Source organism: Hemicordylus capensis, chromosome 1, assembly GCF_027244095.1.
Source record: "Hemicordylus capensis ecotype Gifberg chromosome 1, rHemCap1.1.pri, whole genome shotgun sequence".
Lineage (NCBI taxonomy): Eukaryota > Metazoa > Chordata > Lepidosauria > Squamata > Cordylidae > Hemicordylus > Hemicordylus capensis.
The window spans coordinates 408,742,919-408,763,566 of NC_069657.1; the positions used below are offsets into that span (position 1 = coordinate 408,742,919).

General features: G+C 43.9%; 1 protein-coding gene across 1 annotated transcript in view; it reads left to right on the top strand.

The window, feature by feature from the left end:
- PARP1 (poly(ADP-ribose) polymerase 1) overlaps positions 1-20,648 on the top strand; it is a 72,389-nt gene that overhangs the window by 3,772 nt on the left and 47,969 nt on the right. Inside the window, exons 2-5 of the mRNA XM_053307209.1 lie at positions 12,745-12,907; positions 13,580-13,698; positions 15,066-15,280; positions 19,856-19,952. Coding sequence (XP_053163184.1) covers positions 12,745-12,907; positions 13,580-13,698; positions 15,066-15,280; positions 19,856-19,952 — 594 coding nt within the window. The remainder of the gene's footprint in view (positions 1-12,744; positions 12,908-13,579; positions 13,699-15,065; positions 15,281-19,855; positions 19,953-20,648) is intronic.

The following is a 20,648-nucleotide window of genomic DNA, read 5'->3' on the forward strand; positions in this document are numbered from 1 at the left end:
CAATAGGACTTGCTTCTGAGTAAACATGCATGTTAAACCATTATTCATATCCTCTTATCTGCAAGATTAAGGTGAGGGAAAGCCATTTGACAGCTGTTCAGTCTCTCTCCTTCAGACATCTTGTGTTTAAAGAGAAAGAAAAAAAAGATGTCCTAGCTAATGGGTATATTCTAGGTTTCATTCCAGATCTGGAGAATTATTCTTGGCCTTAGCATCAGCTTTCTTTCAAATTGACCTGATTGCATAAACATAGTTGAAGGATGTATTCTTTTGGTAGTAAGAAGCTTGTAGGTTAGAAAAAGTATGTGCTATTTGTATTATTTAGTTTTACTTGTTCTAGGTCTGAAGACTGACACTAAAAATACATCCCAGCACTGATCCTTGACCTTGGTTCAATTTAATCTTTAATTTGAACACAGCCATGTTTTAAACAAGGTTGCCACAGATGGCATCTATGTAACTTGCCTGTTCGGTGGGAAAAAGAGAAGTGTTAAAATTCTGAGATTTAATTTAAAATAATGTTTGTAGATATCTGGACTTTTCCTTAAAGTTCCCCATTTCGTCTTGCTATCTCTGATTCTGACTTATGTTTCATTGTTATTAATTTCACATTGGCCAAATGAGCATACTAGTTTAGACTTGGGTTGAATTAATAAGTATTTGGCTTGAATCATAATGTGTTGAAGTATCTATCTATCTTCCTATATATATAATTTTCTAAGGCGTACCCGTGGCTGATCCCGTGCGCGGCAGCTCTTGTGAGAGTTCACAAGCAGAAGCACCTGATTGGGCAGTGGAGATTCCATATGCAGATAGGGAGGAGGAGCCTGTGAGAGCAGAAGCACCATGGTGATTGGGCAGTGGGGATTCCATGTGCAGACAGGGAGGTGGAGCCTGTGATGGTTAAGGTCAGTTGGAATACAACTGTTACTGGTCAGAAGATGTTTTTTATTGTAGAGGAGAGGAATCTATCTATCTATCTAATTCTTGTAAATGTACCCGTATCCCATGGGTGGCAGCTCTCGCAAGAGTTTGTGAGCAGCTGCCTGGGGGATAGTGACAGGGACAACAATGGCGGTGGCAGCCAGTCAGCCAGAGGAGGTGGCAGTGGGCCGGCCCGGCCCAGCCAGCGGGTGCAGGAGACAGCAGCAACTACCAGGTGGGAGGAGGTGGCAGGCTGGGCCGGCTGGTGAGAGCAGGAGGTGGTGGCGGGCCGGCCCAGCTGCCAGAAGGAGGCGGCCACTACCGTGAGTGGGTGGGCAGGTGGGAGGGGGTGGTGGGCTGGTTTTCCGGCTGGCCTGCCAGCGATAAAGCGTGGGGGTGGGGCGGAGAAGAAGCGGGCTGCCCACCTGCCAGAAACTGCAGAGTGGGGGCAATAAGCAGGTGGGGGGGAGGAAGCGGGCTGGCCGTCCTGCCCACCAGAAAGCGCAGGGGGAGAAGCGGCTGGTCGGCCAGAAAGCCAGGCATGCGGTGGGAGAGCAGCAGCGGTGGGTGGGCTGGCCGTAGGCGCAGATGCTCTGTGCCCAGCCCAGCTAGTGTGTGTATAAAAATAAATAAAAGGATAGTGGGCAGAGGTGTGCGAAGAGAAGGGTAGTGAGAGAGGAAAGAGCTTCTTCATGAGAAGGAGGCTACTGTTGTGTGAATTAGATGAGGAAACAAGATGAAACAAGATGAAACTAGAAGTGTGGGGGAGAAGGGGGGAGAGAGAGAGAGAAAGAGCAGGGGGAAGAAAGACAGAGGGGAAGAGTGAGTGGAGGAGAGAGAAAGAGAGAAAAAGAAGTGAAGGGAAGAAAGAAAGAAGGAAGGGCGAGGGACCGGCCCAAGTCTGTCAGTGGCCTGAGGGGAATGAACAGCTATGGCGGCGGCGGCAGCAGCAAGGAAGGGCCCAGTCAACCACTTCTGCTCCTGTGGTGAGGAGCAGAATCAGGGCTTGGGTGAGGAGGTCTCTTGGGATAGGGGCTGCAGCTTGGCCAATAGGCATCAGCAATGCTGCAGCCACAAACAAGAGGGGTGAGGGGGATGGAAGCAACCGGATGGAGGAGTAGGAGCGTGACTCAGGTGAGGGTGGAGAGAGCTCTGAGGTGAGGGAGGCTGTGGCAGAGGGTGAGGGGAGCAATCAAGTACTCTAATCTCCACTGCCCAATCAGGTACTTCTGCTTGTGAACTCTCGCAAGAGCTGCTGCACACACACGGGATTAGCCACGGGTACACTTTAGAGAATGATAGATAGATAGTGAACCTGGATACAGGGCCATTCAAGTGCAAGCTAGACATTGAAAATATATTTCTGGACATTTGTATGATTAACTATGTGTGGGTAGCTCTGTAAGAGCACACATTGTACACCAGTTGTACATGCATTGAACTTAGTGTGTGAGTAGGACTTTTGTCTTCGATATGTTCTAGCCTATACTCCTACATATGGATTGATGGTGAGGCCCCATACAAATGGAGGGTGCACCCTCTAGCACAGGGCTACTCAAATCAGTAGGACAGGCTTATAAATAGAAATAAGATATAATTATTGTATAAAATAAAGTATGATTGGGTTGTGCATTTTTCCCTTTTAAAAGCATATCATTGTTCTCATTGAGGGCTTTGTTTGCTTCCATTAAAGACAGGTAACTTTTTCTTTTTCAAGATCATTAGGCATTCATGAATAATGGCTTCTGTCAGGAAAAGATCAAGATCTCTTTAGCGTTGGTGGATGTTTCCTAATGTGCCAGAAACTTTGAGCCTTACTTGTCACTAAGTTGTACAATATGAGCTAGCGTGGTAGAAATTGAGTTACTGAGATACAGGTAAAGCAAGTGAGTCAGCAATGGCATTGTAATAGTAAAGTGTGCCATTGAGACAGTGTCGACTCCTGGTGACCACAGAGCCCTGTGGTTGTCTCTGTAGCAAACTAATAACAATACTCCTACTAGCCCACCTCATTCTTTGTAAAAGGGCCCCCCCACACACACTGTTGAAAAAGGTTGCTCACGGAATGTTGCTTGGCTCTCTAGACCTGGACAGGTAGTTTGTATCTCTTAATTCATACCTAATGATTCAGGACTAGAGCTCCAGTTGGATGGTGGTTATAATCTTACAATAAAAAACTGGAAGAGTTTATATAACTTTCTGGGAGAAACATAGTGGCTGGATGACAGATTAATATATAATATAATAAAAACTTGTTAGCTGCCCCATAACAAATTGTTCTCTGGGTGGCTCACAACAGAGGATTAAAACATACAATAAAAACACTTAACACATTAAATTATAAGAGATAAAAATAAGGTGAAAAGAAAATACAATTCAAAGCAACTTAAAAATACATTTTAAAATTAGTTAAAAATCAGATCAAATCTGAAAATCAGAATTTAAAAGGCCTGGGTGAACAAAAAATTCTTTACCTGGCGTCTAAAAGAACAAAGTGATGAAACCAGGAGAACTTCACTGGGGAGGCTATTCCATAAACGGGGTGCAAACACAGAAAAACCCTCTCCCTGGTAGCCTCCCACCTCGTCTCATTTGGCAGGGGCACCTGGAGGAGGGCCTCCAAGGAAGATCTTAAGGTTTGGGTTGGGCATATGGGGAAAGGCACTTTCTTGGGTAACCCGGTCCCAAGCCATTTAGGGTTTTAAAGGTAAAAAACTAGCACTTTGAACTGGGCCTGGAAATGGACTGGGAGCCAGTACAGCTGTCGAAGCACTGGTGTAATTTGATCAAAATGTCCAGTCCCAGTTAATAATGTGGGGGAGTTAATCCAGTTAATAATAACCAGGAAAGCTGGTTTTGTGGTAGCAAGCATGACTAGTCCCCTTTGCTAAGCAGGGTCTGCCCTGGTTGCATATGAATGGGAGACTACATGTGTGCACTTTAAGATATTCCCCCTTAGGGGATGGAGACACTCTGGGAAGAGCAAGAATGTTTCAAGTTCCATCTCTGGCATCTCCAAGATAGGACTGAGAGAGATTCCTACTTGCATTCTTGGAGAAGCTGCTGTCAGTCTGGGTAGACAATACTGAGCTGGATGGACCTATGGTCTGACTCGGTATGTGGCAGCTTCCCATGTTCCTAATCTTGCAGCCCTATTTTGTACCAGCTGCAGTTTCTGGACCATTTTCAAAGGCAGCCCCACATACAACACATGGTAGTAATAAGCAAGAGGTTACGAGAGCATGAGTAACTGTGGCCAAGCTGACCTGTCCAGGTAAGATCGCAGTTGGTGTATCAACCGAATAAAAGGCACTCCGAGCCACAGAGGCCACTTGAGCCTGTAGTGACAGTGCTGGATCAATGAACATCCCCAAACTGTGAACCTGGTCCTTCAGGGGGAGTGCAACCCCATCTAGAACAGGCTGAACATCATTCACCCGGGTAGAAGAACTGCCGACCAGCAGTACTTCTGTCTTGTCTGGATTGAGTCTCATCTTATTCACCCTCATCCAGTCCATTACTACATCCAAGCACCGATTCACGACAGTCACCGCCTCACCTGCATCTGATGAAAAGGAGAAATACAACGGAGTGTCATCCGCATACTGTTGACACCTCAGGCCAAATCTCCTGATGACTTCTCCCAGTGGTTTCAAGTAGATGTTAAAAACAGCATAGGGGAAAGAAGGGAGCCCTGTGGAACCCCATAGCATAACTGCCAATGGGTTGAGCAGTAATCCCTCAACACGCCCTTTTGGGAACAGGCCTTGAGGTAGGAGTAGAACCATCTCCAAATAGTGCCTCCCACACCCAACTCGGCCAGCCTATCCAAAAGGATACCATGGCCAATGGTATCGAAAGCTGCTGGGAGATCCAAGAGAATTAACAGGGTTGCACTCCTCCGTCTCTCTCTCTCTCTCTGCACAGGTCATCCCACAGGGCGGTAAAAGCAATTTCTGTTCCAAAGCTGGGCCTGAAGCCTGATTGAATGGATCTAGATAGTCTGTTTCCTCCAAGAGTGTCTGGAACTGGTCAGTCACTACATGCTCAAGCACCTTGCCCAGGAGGGGAATACTGGCCACAGGTCTATAGTTGTTTACATCCTCTGGGTCCAGACTGGGTTTCTTTAAGAGTGGTCAAATAATATTTTTATTTTTTATTTATTTGATTCATATACCGCCCTTCCAAAATGGCTCAGGGCGGTTGAATGAGCCTGCTTGAATGGAGCTGGGACCTCTCTCTCTCTCAATGGAGTGTTTAGAACCTGGAAGATCCAGTTAAAAATTCCCTCCCTACTAGATTTAATAAGCCATGAAGGCCAAGGGTCAAGCATACACATGGTCTAAACACTTTGTCCACATCCTTGGGGACCAATAATTGAAACTCCTCCAGCAAAACTAGACCAGATTTTACTCTGGGCACCTCTCCCAATGATTCTGCATCAGCTGTAGTGTCCAACTCATGGCGAATGTGAGTGACTTGACCCTCAAAGTGCTGTGCAAGTGCATCACAGTGTGCTACCTCGGATTCTAACACATTTTGCCCAGGGCCAGATTTCAAAGGGCCCTGCACCACCAGAAGAGCCCTGCTGAATGACACTGAGAGGATGCAATGGTGGATGAAAGAAAGTGTTTCTTCTGTTCCATCACTACCACAGAGTAGGCTCGATAATGAGCTCTAACCTGTGTTTGCACAGACTCACCCTGAGTTTTCCATTCCAGCCATCTCCTAGCTTGCTTCATTGCCTTCGGGGCAGGTGAAAACCAAGGTGCTGCGTGGGCTCTGGGAGAGGGCACTTGGAAGCAATAGTGTAAACTCCCCGAGCCACATCTCTATTCCAGAGGGCAACTAGAGCTTCAACAAGAGTGCCTACTATGCCAGCTGGAAAATCCCCCAGAGCCCTCGATGGATAGAATCCATTGGAGTCTATCAGTCTCTGGTGGTGGGCCCTTTAATAGGTCCCCCACCCTTGCAGAGATGTGTAGCCACTAAGACACCAAACTTCAGAAGAAAGTTATCTGATCATGACAAGGGCATAGATGACATCCCCCCCCCTTTCAAATTGCCATCCACCTGTCCAGTCGAAAGAACCAGATCCAGAGTGTGCCCCAATTCATGTGTTGGCCCAACAACATGTTGGAACAGTTCCATGGCTGTCATGAAGTCCTGAGCCACCCCAGACAAGGCAGCCTCAGCATGGATGTTGAAGTCACTCAAAGCAATCATTCTGGGAGTCCTCCTCAATACCGAATCCAAGATGACCTTTGTGAGCTCCAGCAGGGAGACAGCTGGGCAGCAGGGTGGTCAGTACACCAACAGAGCCCAATACCAGGTCCAAACACTCTGAACTGGCACTCACTTGGACAGGGGGCCTAGGGAGGAAAATGGAGCATTTATAAATTACAGCGACTCCGGCTCTCCAGCCTATGCTGATGCTGCACTAAATATCCATGTGGACACAGATGGGAAAGACTAATCTCTCCCGGCTCCAGGTCTCCTCAGTACAAACTATAACTGCATATGAGAGTTCAGAAGCTATGTTTTACATATCACTACTACATTTATGGCAATAAAAAAAATCTGAGTTTCTGAATCTTCTGCCTTAGGAGATTCACAATATAAAAATAAAACATAACTATATGTACTCTATTACAGTTGACTGTCTAATGAAATTGTTGTGAAAATAGGGAAGAGAAAAAAAAACCTAATGTGTTAAGCCTTGTCTAATTCAGACTTGACAGTAGACTGTATTTTAGGGAATAGGGCTATGACTTGCTCTGGGTTTTGAAGGAAAGTCTCTGTGTGGGAAATGATGTTAGGAATCGGCTTCAGCTTCCAGAGCATTTGGAATGGCACTGTGGTAATATGAATGGTGCCACTATGCTTTGCTGGTCACAGTAAGTAGATCTCTTCTTTATGAAAAGAGCCTAATTTCAGTTATGTAGTCATTTTAACAGCTAAATACAAATGAGACAACATTCCTGTCTGGAGTGTTTCAAAGGCCTCAGCTGGAGCTGCTAACTGACATCCAGGCTGATACAGGGAGGAGAAGTTTTTGCTGATCTCCCCTTCTACCCGAAGCCCACTGTGCCTCCTGAAAAATATGTCCCTAAGGATTGTATGACACATTTGGGGGCTTCAGTGGGCTTTAGAGGAAAGGGATGATGAGTGAAAAGCGCTCCCTCCCTGTAGCACCAGCACAGCATTTAAGTGCAGAGTGGTATGTTTCATAGACGCTAGGCTCTCTTGCCTTAAATGCATTCTGGGCTAGGAATGTGCAAAATGTTTCTATGTTGAAACATTTACACTTGAAACAAGCCATTTCAAGTGTCTTGAGCTCAAAACAAAACTCTCTTTAAATAGAAGGGCTGTTTCGAGCTCGAAACAAAAACCCTATTTGGATTCGAAATCTTTTGAGTGCCATTTTGGAGGCCTGTTTTCCCCTTGATGATTTGTTTTCTGGCACTGGCTTCCAATCCTTTGGGGGTTTGGGGGAAAGGTTAAATATTTGAAAATCACCTGCTTGCCCATTTCTTTTGTGGGTTGGGTGGTAGGTAGCAACCATCCAGCGTGCCACTCAACCCACTTTGGTATCTCTAGGAGCTATGCATGGGGAACAATGGGGTGGTTTGAGTTTTTCCATTGTTCCCTATGGCCGAAACACTCGAAACCCTTTGAGTTGTGTTCTGTCGAAACAACTGGTTTGACCACTCTTTCAACAAAACATTTTGGCCATCTGTGTTTTGTTTCACTCTCGAAACAAAATCTGCTTCATGTGCACCCCTATCCTGGGCAGATGTGATGTTTGTTTTGTTAAATTTGTAGACCACCCCAAATTTCTGTCTCTGGGCAGTTTACAACAACATAAAACAAAGTAAGACAAAAATTTGAAACCACAATCAAGTTTAAAAGCTTGGGTGAAAAAATTGGTCTTTTTAAAAGTTGTCAGAGATGGGGAGGCTCTTATTTCAGCAGGGAGTTCATTCCAGTGTCTTTGGGCAGCAACAGAGAAGACCCGTCCCTTTGTAGCCACCAGATGGGCTAGTGGCAACTGCAGACAAACCTTTCTGGGTGATCTCAAAGGGTGATGGGGCTCATGGCGAAGAAGATGTTCTCTTACCCTGGGCCTGAGCTGTTTAGGTCTTTATATATAACGAGCCCAGAAACCTATTGGTAGCCAGTGTAGTTTATATATTGCTGACTTAGGTTAGTCAGGAGTTTTGTTACAATTTATTGCTTTGATATACATTCTGATGCCTGAGCACTGCAGTATGCATGCATTCTTCTTCATTTGCCTTTATATTCATACACCTTGAGGGCAAATGTCTTTTTATGTAATTGAGTAGCAGTCACCATTTCTTTATGAAAAGTAGTTCAAACTACATACCTGTACTATTTTTGTTGGCAGTTAACTAAAGGTAAAGTGTGCCATCAAGTCGATTTCAACTCCTTGCACCCACAGAGCCCTGTGGTTTTCTCTCGTAGAATACAGGAGGGGTTTACCATTGCCTCCTCCCACACAGTGTGAGATGATGCCTTTCAGCATCTTCCTATATCACTGCTGCCCGGTCTAGTACCAGCAGGAATTCGAAACCGGCAACCTTCTGCTTGTTAGTCAAGCATTTCCCCACTGCACCACTTAAGGTGCCCTGGCAGTTAACTATTATAACTTAATTACTAATAATAGTGATTGTTCCCATTCAGTAGGATAAAAATAAATAATTATTTATTGCAAGCCCTGACACATTTTTCTAGGAGCTAGACTCATTTTTCAATGGACCTCTAAAATAGTAACTCATTCATCAAAGGTTAAAATCATAGGGAAATTGGGGGCGAGGTAGAGCTGAAAGAGACTACAGTGGGCACAATTCTGTGGGAAAGAGGTTCTGGCGGAAAAACATGAGAAGTGGAAGGGAGCTACAAAATGCATCCTGGGGTATGGCTATATATCTATATATGGGTACATAACAGGGAGAAGAGCTGGTCTTGTGGTAGCAAGCATGACTTGTCCCCTTAGCTAAGGAGAGTCTGCCCTGGGTGCATATGAATGGGAGACTAGAAGTGTGAACACTGTAAGATATTCCCCTCAGGGGATGGAGCCGTTCTGGGAAGAGCACCTGCATGCTTCCATTCAGAAAGTTCCAAGTTCCCTCCCTGGCTTCTCCAAGATCGGGCTAAAAAGAGACTCCTGCCTGCAACCTTGGAGAAGCCACTGCCAGTCTGTGTAGACAATACTGAGCTAGATGGACCAATGGTCTGATTCAGTACATTGCAGCTGCCTATGTTTCTATCTCAAAACACAAGGATTCAGATATTCCTGTTCTAAGCAGGCTTCCTCTGAAGTAAATCCCACTGATTTCAGCTCTTACTCCCAACTAAAGTATGCACAAGTTTGCAGTCTGTGGGAGAAATTCTAGAGGCATGACCCTGAGGGGTTAAGTGTTATGTGAGGTGCCCAAAGAGAAGCGTCTCGGGCCATGGTGTGGAGGCATGAGCCCTATTCATTCATTCATTTAATTCGATTTTTATACCGCCCTTCCGAAATGGCTCAGGGCGGTTTACAATTAAAAACAGAAACCATTAAAATCAATACCAATTAAAACACATCTTAAAAAACAATTAAACTATCAGAACAATTAAAACCCTGAAAACCAGGTTAACATTAAAACAATTAAAACTAATTAAAAATCCTGAAAGGCCAGGCCAAACAGATGGGTTTTAAGGGCTCTCTTGAAGGTCAGTAAGGAATTAAGATTACGAATGCCAAGGAGGGCTATTTGGGGCACATATATACTCTTTTGGGCAGCATTAGCACCAGTGTGTTCTCTAATTTTTTTCATCTGTGTCTGTGTGCAGAATGAGTTTGGTACTGGGCTGCAGTATCAAGGCAGTGTGTGCACACATGCATTCAGAGTGGGACCTTCCTGATTAAATGTGAGCAGGATCTAAAATTAACTGAGTGGACACCAAAACACATGTGAGCACACGCACTCCTTAGAGCAGGGATTCTCAACGTGTGGGTCCCCAGATGTAATTGGACTTCAACTCCCATAATTCCCAACCAAAGGCCACTGGGACTGGGGATTATGGGAGCTGAAGTCCAATAACAACTGGGGACCCACACGTTGAGAAACCCTGCCTTAGAGGGATCACTGATTAGCACTTGATATCTCAGGCTGTGTGGGATGAATGGAGTGACCCTACCAACAGCTTCTAGTTCTCCCCTACTCCCTTCCCTCACAGACTCTCTTGCTCACCTCATGCCTGGTTCAGCACCCCACCTCATGCTGCCCTGCTCTAACTTGCCAAACAGCAGCTGGTATCAGGCTGCTACAGTGTCCCCACACACCCCTAGGAGCTCACCAGCAACTCCTAGATCTCTACAGCTTCCTTCCCGCATAAACTCTCACATATGTGGGGCCATTCGATCACCATGTGGTGCCCTGGTGGCGCAGTGGTAAAACTGCCGCCCTGTAACCAGAAGGTTACAAGTTCGATCCTGACCAGGGGCTCAAGGTTGACTCAGCCTTCCATCCTTCCGAGGTCGGTAAAATGAGTACCCAGAATGTTGGGGGCAATATGCTAAATCATTGTAAACCGCTTAGAGAGCTCTGGCTATAAAGCGGTATATAAATGTAAGTGCTATTGCTATTGCTATTGCTATGTATCCTTTTTAATGTTCAACCCTGGGGGGCAGGGAAGGGAGTATATTTTTAAAAGGACTTGAATCTGCTTAACTACTTCAATGTAGTTCTGATTACTTTTACTGAAGTGTAGTCATCTAATAGTTTAAAACTATTTCTTAATAGTTGTAGTCACTTCTTGTTACCCATTGGTGTACGCTAGTAGCCTTTTCACTGCACTGCTACAACTCTCATGCTCCCTCTACCTTCAAAAATGGGATATGTGAAAGTTGGTGTGAACTTATGCCTAATAGAGATGATGTGTCAGAAATCTAGTAATGAGTATGTGCATAGAATTTCTCACACTGTGTTGGAGGTCATAGGTATGCTGTGTAGGAGGTCATAAGTTGGGTTGTGCTCCCCAACTTGCTCCTTCTAGACTGGGCAGGTCTTCCCAGGTAGAAAGATCTGGTGGTTAGCAGATACGTCAGCCTGTTTACCCAGCAGACAGTGGGAGCAGAACCCTCCCAGTTCCTTGCTCTTACACAGGAGCTTTCGCTCCTGTTCTCCCCCTCAGACAAATGTTCTCTCCATTTTTTCTTCAGTGGAATCAGACTGTGAATTCTCGGTAGCCACAAGCTGTCGAGAGCTGAGCAACTGAGCTTTTAAGACATAATGTATCATAGGCATAGAGAGTTGGCCTGTGACCGGAGGATGAAGTCTTACCAGTGGCTCCCCTGCCCCTTTTGCTTTTTAATTACATGCCCCAAGCCACGCCCCCTGCACCTGATATCAGATGCAGGGGGCATGGCTACTGTCTGGGAGCAGATCCATTCAGACCCTCTGGCATCCTCCTTAGCCAGCATTTCATTGGAATGCTGACTGGCTGGGCTTTTCCTCCCAGCCCAGCCAGCATTTCAGTGAAACGCTGGCTGGGGAAGAGAGGGGCGTACCTCACGCTCCCAGCCGTAGGGGAGGGGACAAGAGAGTGCCCTGGCCCAGGGCAAGGAGGCATGGCCGTCTCCCTCCCTTGCTCCTTTGTCCCCATGCCCCTATAATGTACGCTTATGTGTGAATCAGCACTCTCTCTGAGAACAGTGCAGGTGTTACTTGAAACAAATTTAACAGTTAAACAAATTTAATTGTTCATGTGGCTGCGGCCAAGATAGTAGTGAAACATCCTTTAGAGTGCTCTATTAAACAGGAGAGGTGAAGTACACTGGGCAGGTGAGGTTGTAACTTGTAGTTACTGGACCATACTTAGGGGCAGGGTTGATAAATGATGATTTTTTTAAAAAATCAAAATGATTGGATTTTAAAATTTTTAATTGGATTTTTTATTTAAATTGATTTTAAAAAACAGTTCATGAAGAACTAAGGTCAAAGATATCATCATGAATATTAATCATTACTTCTAATTATATTCTATGAACATGTTAACAGCAGTATATGGGGATGAGAGATAACAGACCTGATCAGTCCTTTTCTGCAGGTGGTATACATGCAGCACGCGCGCACACATAGTCAAGCCCTTGCTTCCCCACTCAGAAGTGCAAAGACAAAGGTCAATGAATGAATAGAGGATTTGTGGGGATGGAGTAGCTTGGAGATCAGCAAGGAGGAGAATTCTGGTTATTAATGCATGAGATGGAGATGGGGATAGAACGTGAAACCAAAAGTGAACAGAACATATTCATGCAGTTGTGAGGAAACTTCTTTCCAAGTATATCCTCCATTGTAGAAGGGAAGCACGCATCATAGCAGCAGGCCGTAAGAGAGACCCCATTTGGGAATATTTTAATGAAGTTCCTGTACCTGATGATAAGAAAGTGACTTGTGCAAAATGCAAACAGTGCAACAATGAAATGCAAGTCCTGGTTGCCCAAATGAAACTGCATTATGAGAAATGTGTACATACCTTCTAAAAATGAAACCTACATCTCTCTCTAAATATGTATTAAGGTTATATTGGACAACAAGAATGTACTTTTATAGAAAATGATGATTAAATAGAATTTAAATTGTGATATAAATCATTAAAATTGAGTGCTTCTCTGAAGGACTCAACCAAATCAACCCTGCGTAGGGGTTTTATCCCTTTATTCCTTCTACACTTAGAACACTTTTGCCCATAGAAGGATTATATGTTTTGGTATCTGAATGTTTTCTCATAATCTGACCATTCCTTTCGTCCTAGTCCCCCATGTTTGATGGCAAAGTACCCCACTGGCACCATTTCTCCTGTTTCTGGAAGCGAGCTCGTGTAGTGTCTCACACTGATGTGGATGGCTTCTCAGAACTCCGTTGGGAAGATCAGGAGAGCATCAAAAAAGCCATAGAAACTGGTGGGGCTGGAACAGGTAAGCCAATTGCTAGTGGCCGTCAGAGATACCACATGCACTGTGAGCCTAGACCATTATACGGAGTTGGTTTGTGTACAGAAGCTTGTCGGCTCAGTGCTAGAGCTAAGGTAAACATTCCAGGAGCTGCTTAGATGTCTCCCAGAAGTTCCCCCTGGGAACTCTTCACAGAGCAGACCTGATGCTTAAAAGCACTTACCCAGTGTGTACTGGCCCAACTGTGTGGCAGCTCAAAACATCCTGGGCAACTGCTGGTACCGGTATGAAGGTCCACTGCCACAAAAATCAGCCCTCTCTGTTGCTGAGCTGTCACAGACACTTGCAAGTTTTCAGCCTGGAAACTATAGGATGTGTTTTTGTTGCTGGTGTCACCTGGTGGCATTCTAGAAATAGGGGTTTATTCAGTGATTTACTAGTTTCTGCTAGCCCCTGCCTCTCCTAGACCCGGACACTTAATAGGTAGGTTCGTTTTAGACAATTGGTGTGAGGAGACTGACCAGTCTCTCTAGTTGTCAAAGGTCAATGGACAGCTTTCATCATCATCATTATTGCCTTGGGGCCTAAGGAAGCTAACTAAAAAATATGTATTTCATGCTCTGTGCATCAGTCATTCTCCTTTATGATGTACATGGCTGTGTGTTAACTCATATAATGTCTCCCTCCACCCCCCAGGTAAAGGTGGCAACCAGGAAGGAGGTGGCAAAGCTGAGCAAAGTTTAAATGATTTTGCAGCAGAATATGCAAAGTCCAACAGAAGTACCTGCAAAGGCTGTGAGCAGAAAATAGAAAAGGTAAATAAATATATACCTGTAGAGGGGTGTGTGTGTGTGTGTGTGTGTGTGTGTGTGTGTGTGTGTGTGTGTGTGAAGCTCTGTTAATGTACAAAGCCTTCAGTGTCCTGTTGTCTGTCTTTCCTTGCATCAATCTCAATGGAGAAGTTTCTTTTTTTCCTCAAGGCTACTCAGTGAAACTTTTAATGGGTCAAATCCAATGTTGGGTCAAAGCCACATTGGTTCTTGGATATGTTGTCTTTAGGTGTAATCCCTTGACAATAATGCTAAATGCATTTATTAGGAATTAGAATTTTTAAGATTAAACTATTGGAAATGCCAATGATATCCAAAGTGCAGCTTGCTGCAATTATTGCAAATAAGTAACGAATAAATTGCACTTGCTGCTGCTTCTCCTCCCACAACTTCTACTGTAGCAGGTACAATATTACAGTCAGCTAGATTAAATAGTAAAGGTTTTCTTGGATTGTATCTCTTAAGATTGCATGTGTGAGTTGTATATTAGAATACTTCCACTTAACGGAAACACTTTTCCCAAGTTGTTAAAACAAAATTTCCACCTAGCTTTCTGCCTGAGGTACTTATTTTATGTGTAGGAAGGTGTCATTCTTGTGTAGGAGCACACAGGGCGTCACTTGTGGCTATAGTTCTTTATAGCGCATATACTGGAGCACCCTTGTGTGTGCTAGAGGTGGTAAATTGTGCCAGACGGCATCACCAGACTAAGTTACTATTAATAAAGTTATTTTGCAAACCAAGTTCTGACTTGAGAACTAATTTAATGTTGCTTGATTTTCTACTAGTTGCTCATATAACTCTGTGGCATTGTAGAGCTTGCATACCTGGGCTTGAACTATTTATCAGTCGTCATATTTAAATTGGTGATTTATTTATTTATTGGCCCCTCCTCCCCTGACTTGAGCTACTTTTTAAAGACTTTGGATTCCCGTTTGGTGATTGCAGGAGACTCCTGAGTGGGTTGTAGTCACTGTTCCCTCTAACAGTGATTTCCAACTGTTGTTCACTACAACTCCCAATATCCCCAGCTGCAATGACCTTTGGCAAGGAATTATGGGAGTTGTAGTCAACAACATCTGGGGATCCCTGTTAAAGGGAACACTGATGTAGTGTTGTGTATTTTCAGGGGGAAACACTAGGAAAAGACCTTGTTCTTTCAGGAAAGAAGATTGGATGAACAGAACATTCTGTATTTAAAATACCATTGGTAGACCAAATGCCAGGAACCTCTGACTTCAATAGCCTCCGAAATCTGTTAAGAAACAAATGCATTACACTGGATTAGTGTGTAAGCCTCCTTCCTGAAAGAGTAACACAGATTGTTTCATGGTCTCTTTCCTCTCCCTCAGGGCCAAATTAGAATTTCAAAGAAAATGGTGCATCCTGAAAAGCCCCAGTTGGGAATGATAGACAACTGGTACCACCCAGCCTGTTTTGTCAGTCGCAGAGCAGATCTAGGTTTTCTCGCTACCTTCAGTGCCTCCCAGCTCCTAGGCTTTGGGCTCCTGAACGCTGAAGATAAAGAGACTCTGAAGAAGCAGCTGCCTGCTGTCAAGAATGAAGGGTATGTTGGATATTCCTTGCTAACTGGGCAGGTGGACACCTTTTAAAATGATGGCTCTCTTTTATTTATCAGGGAGGTAGCAGCTGTTCCTATTCAAACCAGCATACTGTCCCCACCCAGTGGTTGTTTGCTGATGTGTGCCTTGTGTTTGGCATGTCCAGACACTTTGGTACAGGGAGCAGTCTTCTCATCCTGCTAGGTAAACCACTTTGAGGTGGTGGTGGTTGAAAAGCGTCATACAAAATATTCTTAATAATAATATGTCATACAAAGCATAACACTAGCTCAGGTGTGGATCAGGCTATTCTAAAATACTCATGCCAAAGGTTTTTTTAAAAATCAAAGCATTTCTGTGTTCTTCTCATCCAGAGGATAAATATGCAGGGAATTGTCAGAGCTTGTGGCCAGGCGGCTGGTAGTGGTTTAGTAGGCCAAGGCAGATTTTCAGGCAGTCTGTAACAGTCCAAACTGTATTGAAGCACAAGTGGCTTAGACTAAGGAGCTAGTGCTGCAATCTCACTGGCTTCTCAGATCTCCTGATTCTGCTGACTAGCCATCGGCATGATGGTGCTACAGAACAGCAGTTTCCTGCTGCCCCAGTAGTGCAAGTAGTAAGGCGTCTAGGATCTATGATAGTCTCCTGACACCAATAATGAGGGATCATTTAGCAGAGTTGGGCTGGGGGGAGCCAAAATCAAGCAGGGTTCACTTTTATTTGGTTAAAAAGAATTTCCCTGTAGACTTTTCTTGAGGTTGGACTGAGTTACCCTGTTGGAAATCGCTATTCGGATTCTTATGGCATTGAGCCCTTGTGGCATTTAAGAGAAATTGATGCAGAGTGCTTATTACAGGTCCAGATCCTGCAAGGAACTTTTTTGCATTGACCCTGAATTGTAAGAACGCTACACAGTCACTAAAAGCACCATCCAGATCTTTGTTTGGTTTTTAGACTAAATAACAAAGAGGAACTAAGCCTTTTAAATTATGTGAGGTTCCCCCCGCACCCAATTAATATTTTAATTTTACTGTACAACAACCAGATATTGGTGAGACACAGAATATACTCAGTACTATATGGATGCTTACATTATTATTTATTTATTTATTTATTTATTTATTTATTATTAAAACTTTTATACCGCCCTTCCAAAAGGCTCAGGGCAGTTTACATTAAAACACCATTAAAATCAATTAATAATTAAACAAAAATTATAAAACATAAAACAATGATTAACAATTAAAAACATCATAAAACAACAATTAAATAATCAAAACAATTTTAAAATGAACTTCTTGAGAAAATAATTCCAGTAAACAAAGTAATTTAAAATTAGGGAACATAACTCCTTAGAAGGCAAAGCAGAACAAAACCACAAGCTGAGGCCTAGGAACATTTTGGAATGAATGTTGGGATGCAGACAGCACAGTGCTGGAATGCTGTGGACTGCTAAAGATTATATAACTCTTGCTGTTAGGTGGTATTGTGATACCGAACACATTTATTCCCCACTAGCCTCTGTCAGAGAGCCTGCTGCTATGCCATGTTTACACTTATCAGCTGTTGCTTATGGCTGAGGGATTAGAGTTGCATGTTTTCCTCCATGGGTTGGCCTATTTGGGGCTTGTGCTCTTCTGTGCTTTGCCTGGGGCAGCATGTGAAACTGAAGCTGGTGAATGATTTGCTTCAGCATCTATCACTAAGCACAGAGGTTTGACTATGGAAATGTTCCTCGTATATTATTGCTTCTCTCTCAAGGGAGATAACTATAAAGTGTTCCTGCTGTGTACTAAATCTTACTAAAAGATATACAAAGATAGGCTAGATTTGTTTGCCAAATTGCGATGTAAATGCAACATGATACTAGAATCACAGTGGAAAATAGCTTGGTAGTTAAGGACAGTGTTAAAAAAAGTCTTAATTTATCATCATATCACTAGTTTGAAATCGCTTACATCCACTGTTTCTTAGGTAGTCATTACAAATCTTGGGTACAATAAAGACCTTATCAGGGCTTAGAAAAACAAAATGTTTGGTAAGTTACAGCTAGCTTATGGATCAGTCAAGTCTTTATAGCAAAGACTAATAGAGGCACTGAGGCATCTTGCATGGCCCCAGTTGTTGTGCTTTCTTCCTATCCAGTCTGTAAAGGCGCAGAGGCAGGGAATAAAATCCATCACTCCAGTCCTTAACCATTCCTAGACAGGTGCATCTAGATTTGACATCTAGTGGCCTAAGCCTGGAGTTCCCGAGCTGTGGTACTCCAGATATCTGGAGTACCACAGCTTGGGAACCCCAGGCTTAGGCCACTAGATGTCAAATCCAGATGCAACTGTCTAGGAATGGTTAAGGACTGGAGTGATGGATGATGTTGACCTACAACTCCCATCATCCCCAGCTGTCTAGGAATGGTTAAGGACTGGAGTGATGGATGATGTTGACCTACAACTCCCATCAATTTATTGTAGCTGGGGATGATGAGAGTTGTATTTCACAGACATCTGGAGTACCACAGCTTGGGAACCCCTGGACTAAACCATTTGAGCAACCCTTGGTAGTTTTGGTTCAGTAGGAAGAAAACTACTGCAGTCTATGACTAATGAAGCATTTTACTAAGCAGCAAGATAACCCGAAGAAAAGAGTGATTTGACAGGCCAGTCAGTCAACTCATGCTTTGAAGAAGGGCAAAGTTGTGGAATGAAATGGTATTGGCTTTCTTTCTTTGAAGAACTGGTTGCAAGATGCTCTAGTTGGACAACAGGATCTGGCTCCATCAGATACAAGCCTGTTAGCTGGCCTGTAAACTTGGGAAAGAAGAAGGAGAAGGCATTGGCATAGGAGCAAAAAGAAGAGGCATCCTCAAAAAGTGTCCTTTAAACTGTTTACATTACAGCCTCCTCTTTGGGTGGGTTCTCATGATTAAAAAAAAGCATGATTGGAAAATCTGTCGCCAAGCTGCATACGCTTCCATGGAGTGTGTTAGGAGCACAGGAGAACCTTGTTACTCGCGGGAGTTCCGTTCTGAGCCTAATGCCGTGAGTAACAGAACCACGGATAATGAGTCGTCATTGCTTTTGGAGAAGTGGGGATAAGTTCCAAAGTGTAGGGGAAATGGCAAAACCCAGCAAAATAATGTGAAAAAACTTACTGTGGCATTTTCCGCAGGGTCTGTATGTGTTCAGGAATGCCCTGAAATGTCCCCCCAAATTGCAGGGGAAAGACCATTTTTGTAAGGAAATGAGCCACAAAACAGCTCCCTGGAGACAAAATGATGGAAGTGACATCCACAGTTACTTTCGGCCTTCTAGGAATCACGTATACATGAGTTTTAACCCTTTTTGTATCCCCGATACTGGAAATGGGTGTCAGTGGGACACCCTGTCGATACACAGAACTGACAATAACGAGGCTCTCCTGTACTCAGAATTTCTTTGCCAATCCCAGATTTGTGCTGCAAACACCCAACATTTAACCAGGTTCATTCATAAATCTTAACTTGGCTAGTCTATCCTGGTTAAATGTTGGGTGTTTGAAGCTCTGATCTGGGAACATAAGAACAGGATCAGGCCTTGGATCAGGTCCAAGGCCCATCCAGTCCAGCATCCTATTTCACACAGTGGCCCACCAGATGCTACTGGGAGCCTAAAGGCAGGAGTTGAGGGCATGCCCTCTCTCCTGCTGTTACCCCCCTGCAAGTGGTATTCAGAGGCATTGACAAAAAGGTCTGAGTTCTTGCAACACGCTCCGTGGGAGTGTGCGCCGCTCAGCGATTAGGATTTTCCAGTAAGTTGGGCTTAAAAAAAAAATAAATCATAAGAACCCACCCTTCCATTTTGTTACTATATAGTTGACAAGTGAAGAATGTTTTTCAACTTAAGGCTAGTTCAAAATCTTCATGTGATGCATCCCACTTTTTTCCTGAGGACATATTTGCATAGAGAATAACATGTTTTGTGATGGTGGTAGTTGAAAAATGCAAAACTGCTATTGTAGACATCAGTGACAGAATGTTGTGGCTGTGTCAGTGGATGTCTTGGATGACATGTTACATTCTCCACATATCTGTGTTCCCAAGGACAGTCATGCATTGCATGGAGATGATTTTCTCAGTTGGCCCTTATGCTGCTGATTATAAGACTTCCCAGGCTGTGACTGGTTAGGAGCCCCATGAAAGTCAGGTTGGCCTCAGCACTAGACATCACTTACTAAAGCCAGCAGTGGCTATGTCACAGCAGACCCAAATGATCATTTTATTTGATGATCTCAACAGATACATTTTACTTATTTTCATATTCAGTGCCCTATGCCTCAAAGTTTTCAGCACTAAAATCTTCTAGACACTTGTAATCTGAAGCTCTTCATTTTGATACCAAGGAGACTTGAGTCAACTGCAGATTCGTAGTGCATGTAAACTCTAGCAAGAAGAAATGTAAAGAATGAATATGAAGCTGCAAAAAAGGAAGAAGCATGTGCTAAGTATTCAGTTTTTATCAAGTGAGGCCATCTGAGTTTTGGTAAAAGTTACTGATGACATGTCTGAGTAACTCTGCTTAACGTATGTTTTCTCTCTCTTTCAGAAAGAGGAAGGGGGATGAGGTAGATGCCACTGTAGTCTCAAAAAAGAAACCAAAAAAGGAGAAAGAAAAACAGTCCAAACAAGAGAAGCTGCTGAAGGTTTGTTGGTTGATATTATCCAGTCTCTTAAACTTTCTTCTGTCTGCGAATTCAAAGGCAATGAGAGGTCTGGGGGTAATGGTGGAGCCTGCCTTCTTTTCCAGTCCTAAATATGGGTTGAAATCCTAGCATGTTTCCATAAACAAGCTGAAGCTGAATGAGCTTGTAATGTGGAGATCATTTCACTAAGAAGCAGGCCTTCGGGGAGGGTGGGGTGGGGTGGGGTGGGGTGGGATTGAAGCTTCTAACTTGTTACTTTGCATTGTCTATACAAAAGCCTGAAGTTTCCAGAAACATAAAATAGTGGGGTTTCTGCAAGTGGAAGATCTAACGGGCAGCACAGCACTCAAGAGACTACGAGCTGGTTCAGTCATCATGCAGCACCTCTGTTTAAACTGGGCTCCACATGACATCTATGAGCCTCGGGAGCAGGCACTCCTCCTCCCATCCCCCTGCGAGCACCCACTTCTGCTCTGGGTTACAGTAAACTGAGACTGGTTATGAAGATCCAATCTCTGTTTGTTCTAGCCTGCTGACTTCAAATAAACTTTGTATGCAAAGTTTGAAGTAAGGTGCAGATGTCGGCTTATTTGAAGTAAGTAGGCCAGAATAAACTGAGATTAGTGGGTTCAGACATCATGACCAATCTCTGTTTGCTGTAACCTAGAGTGGAAGTACATGCTTCTGAGGGGATGG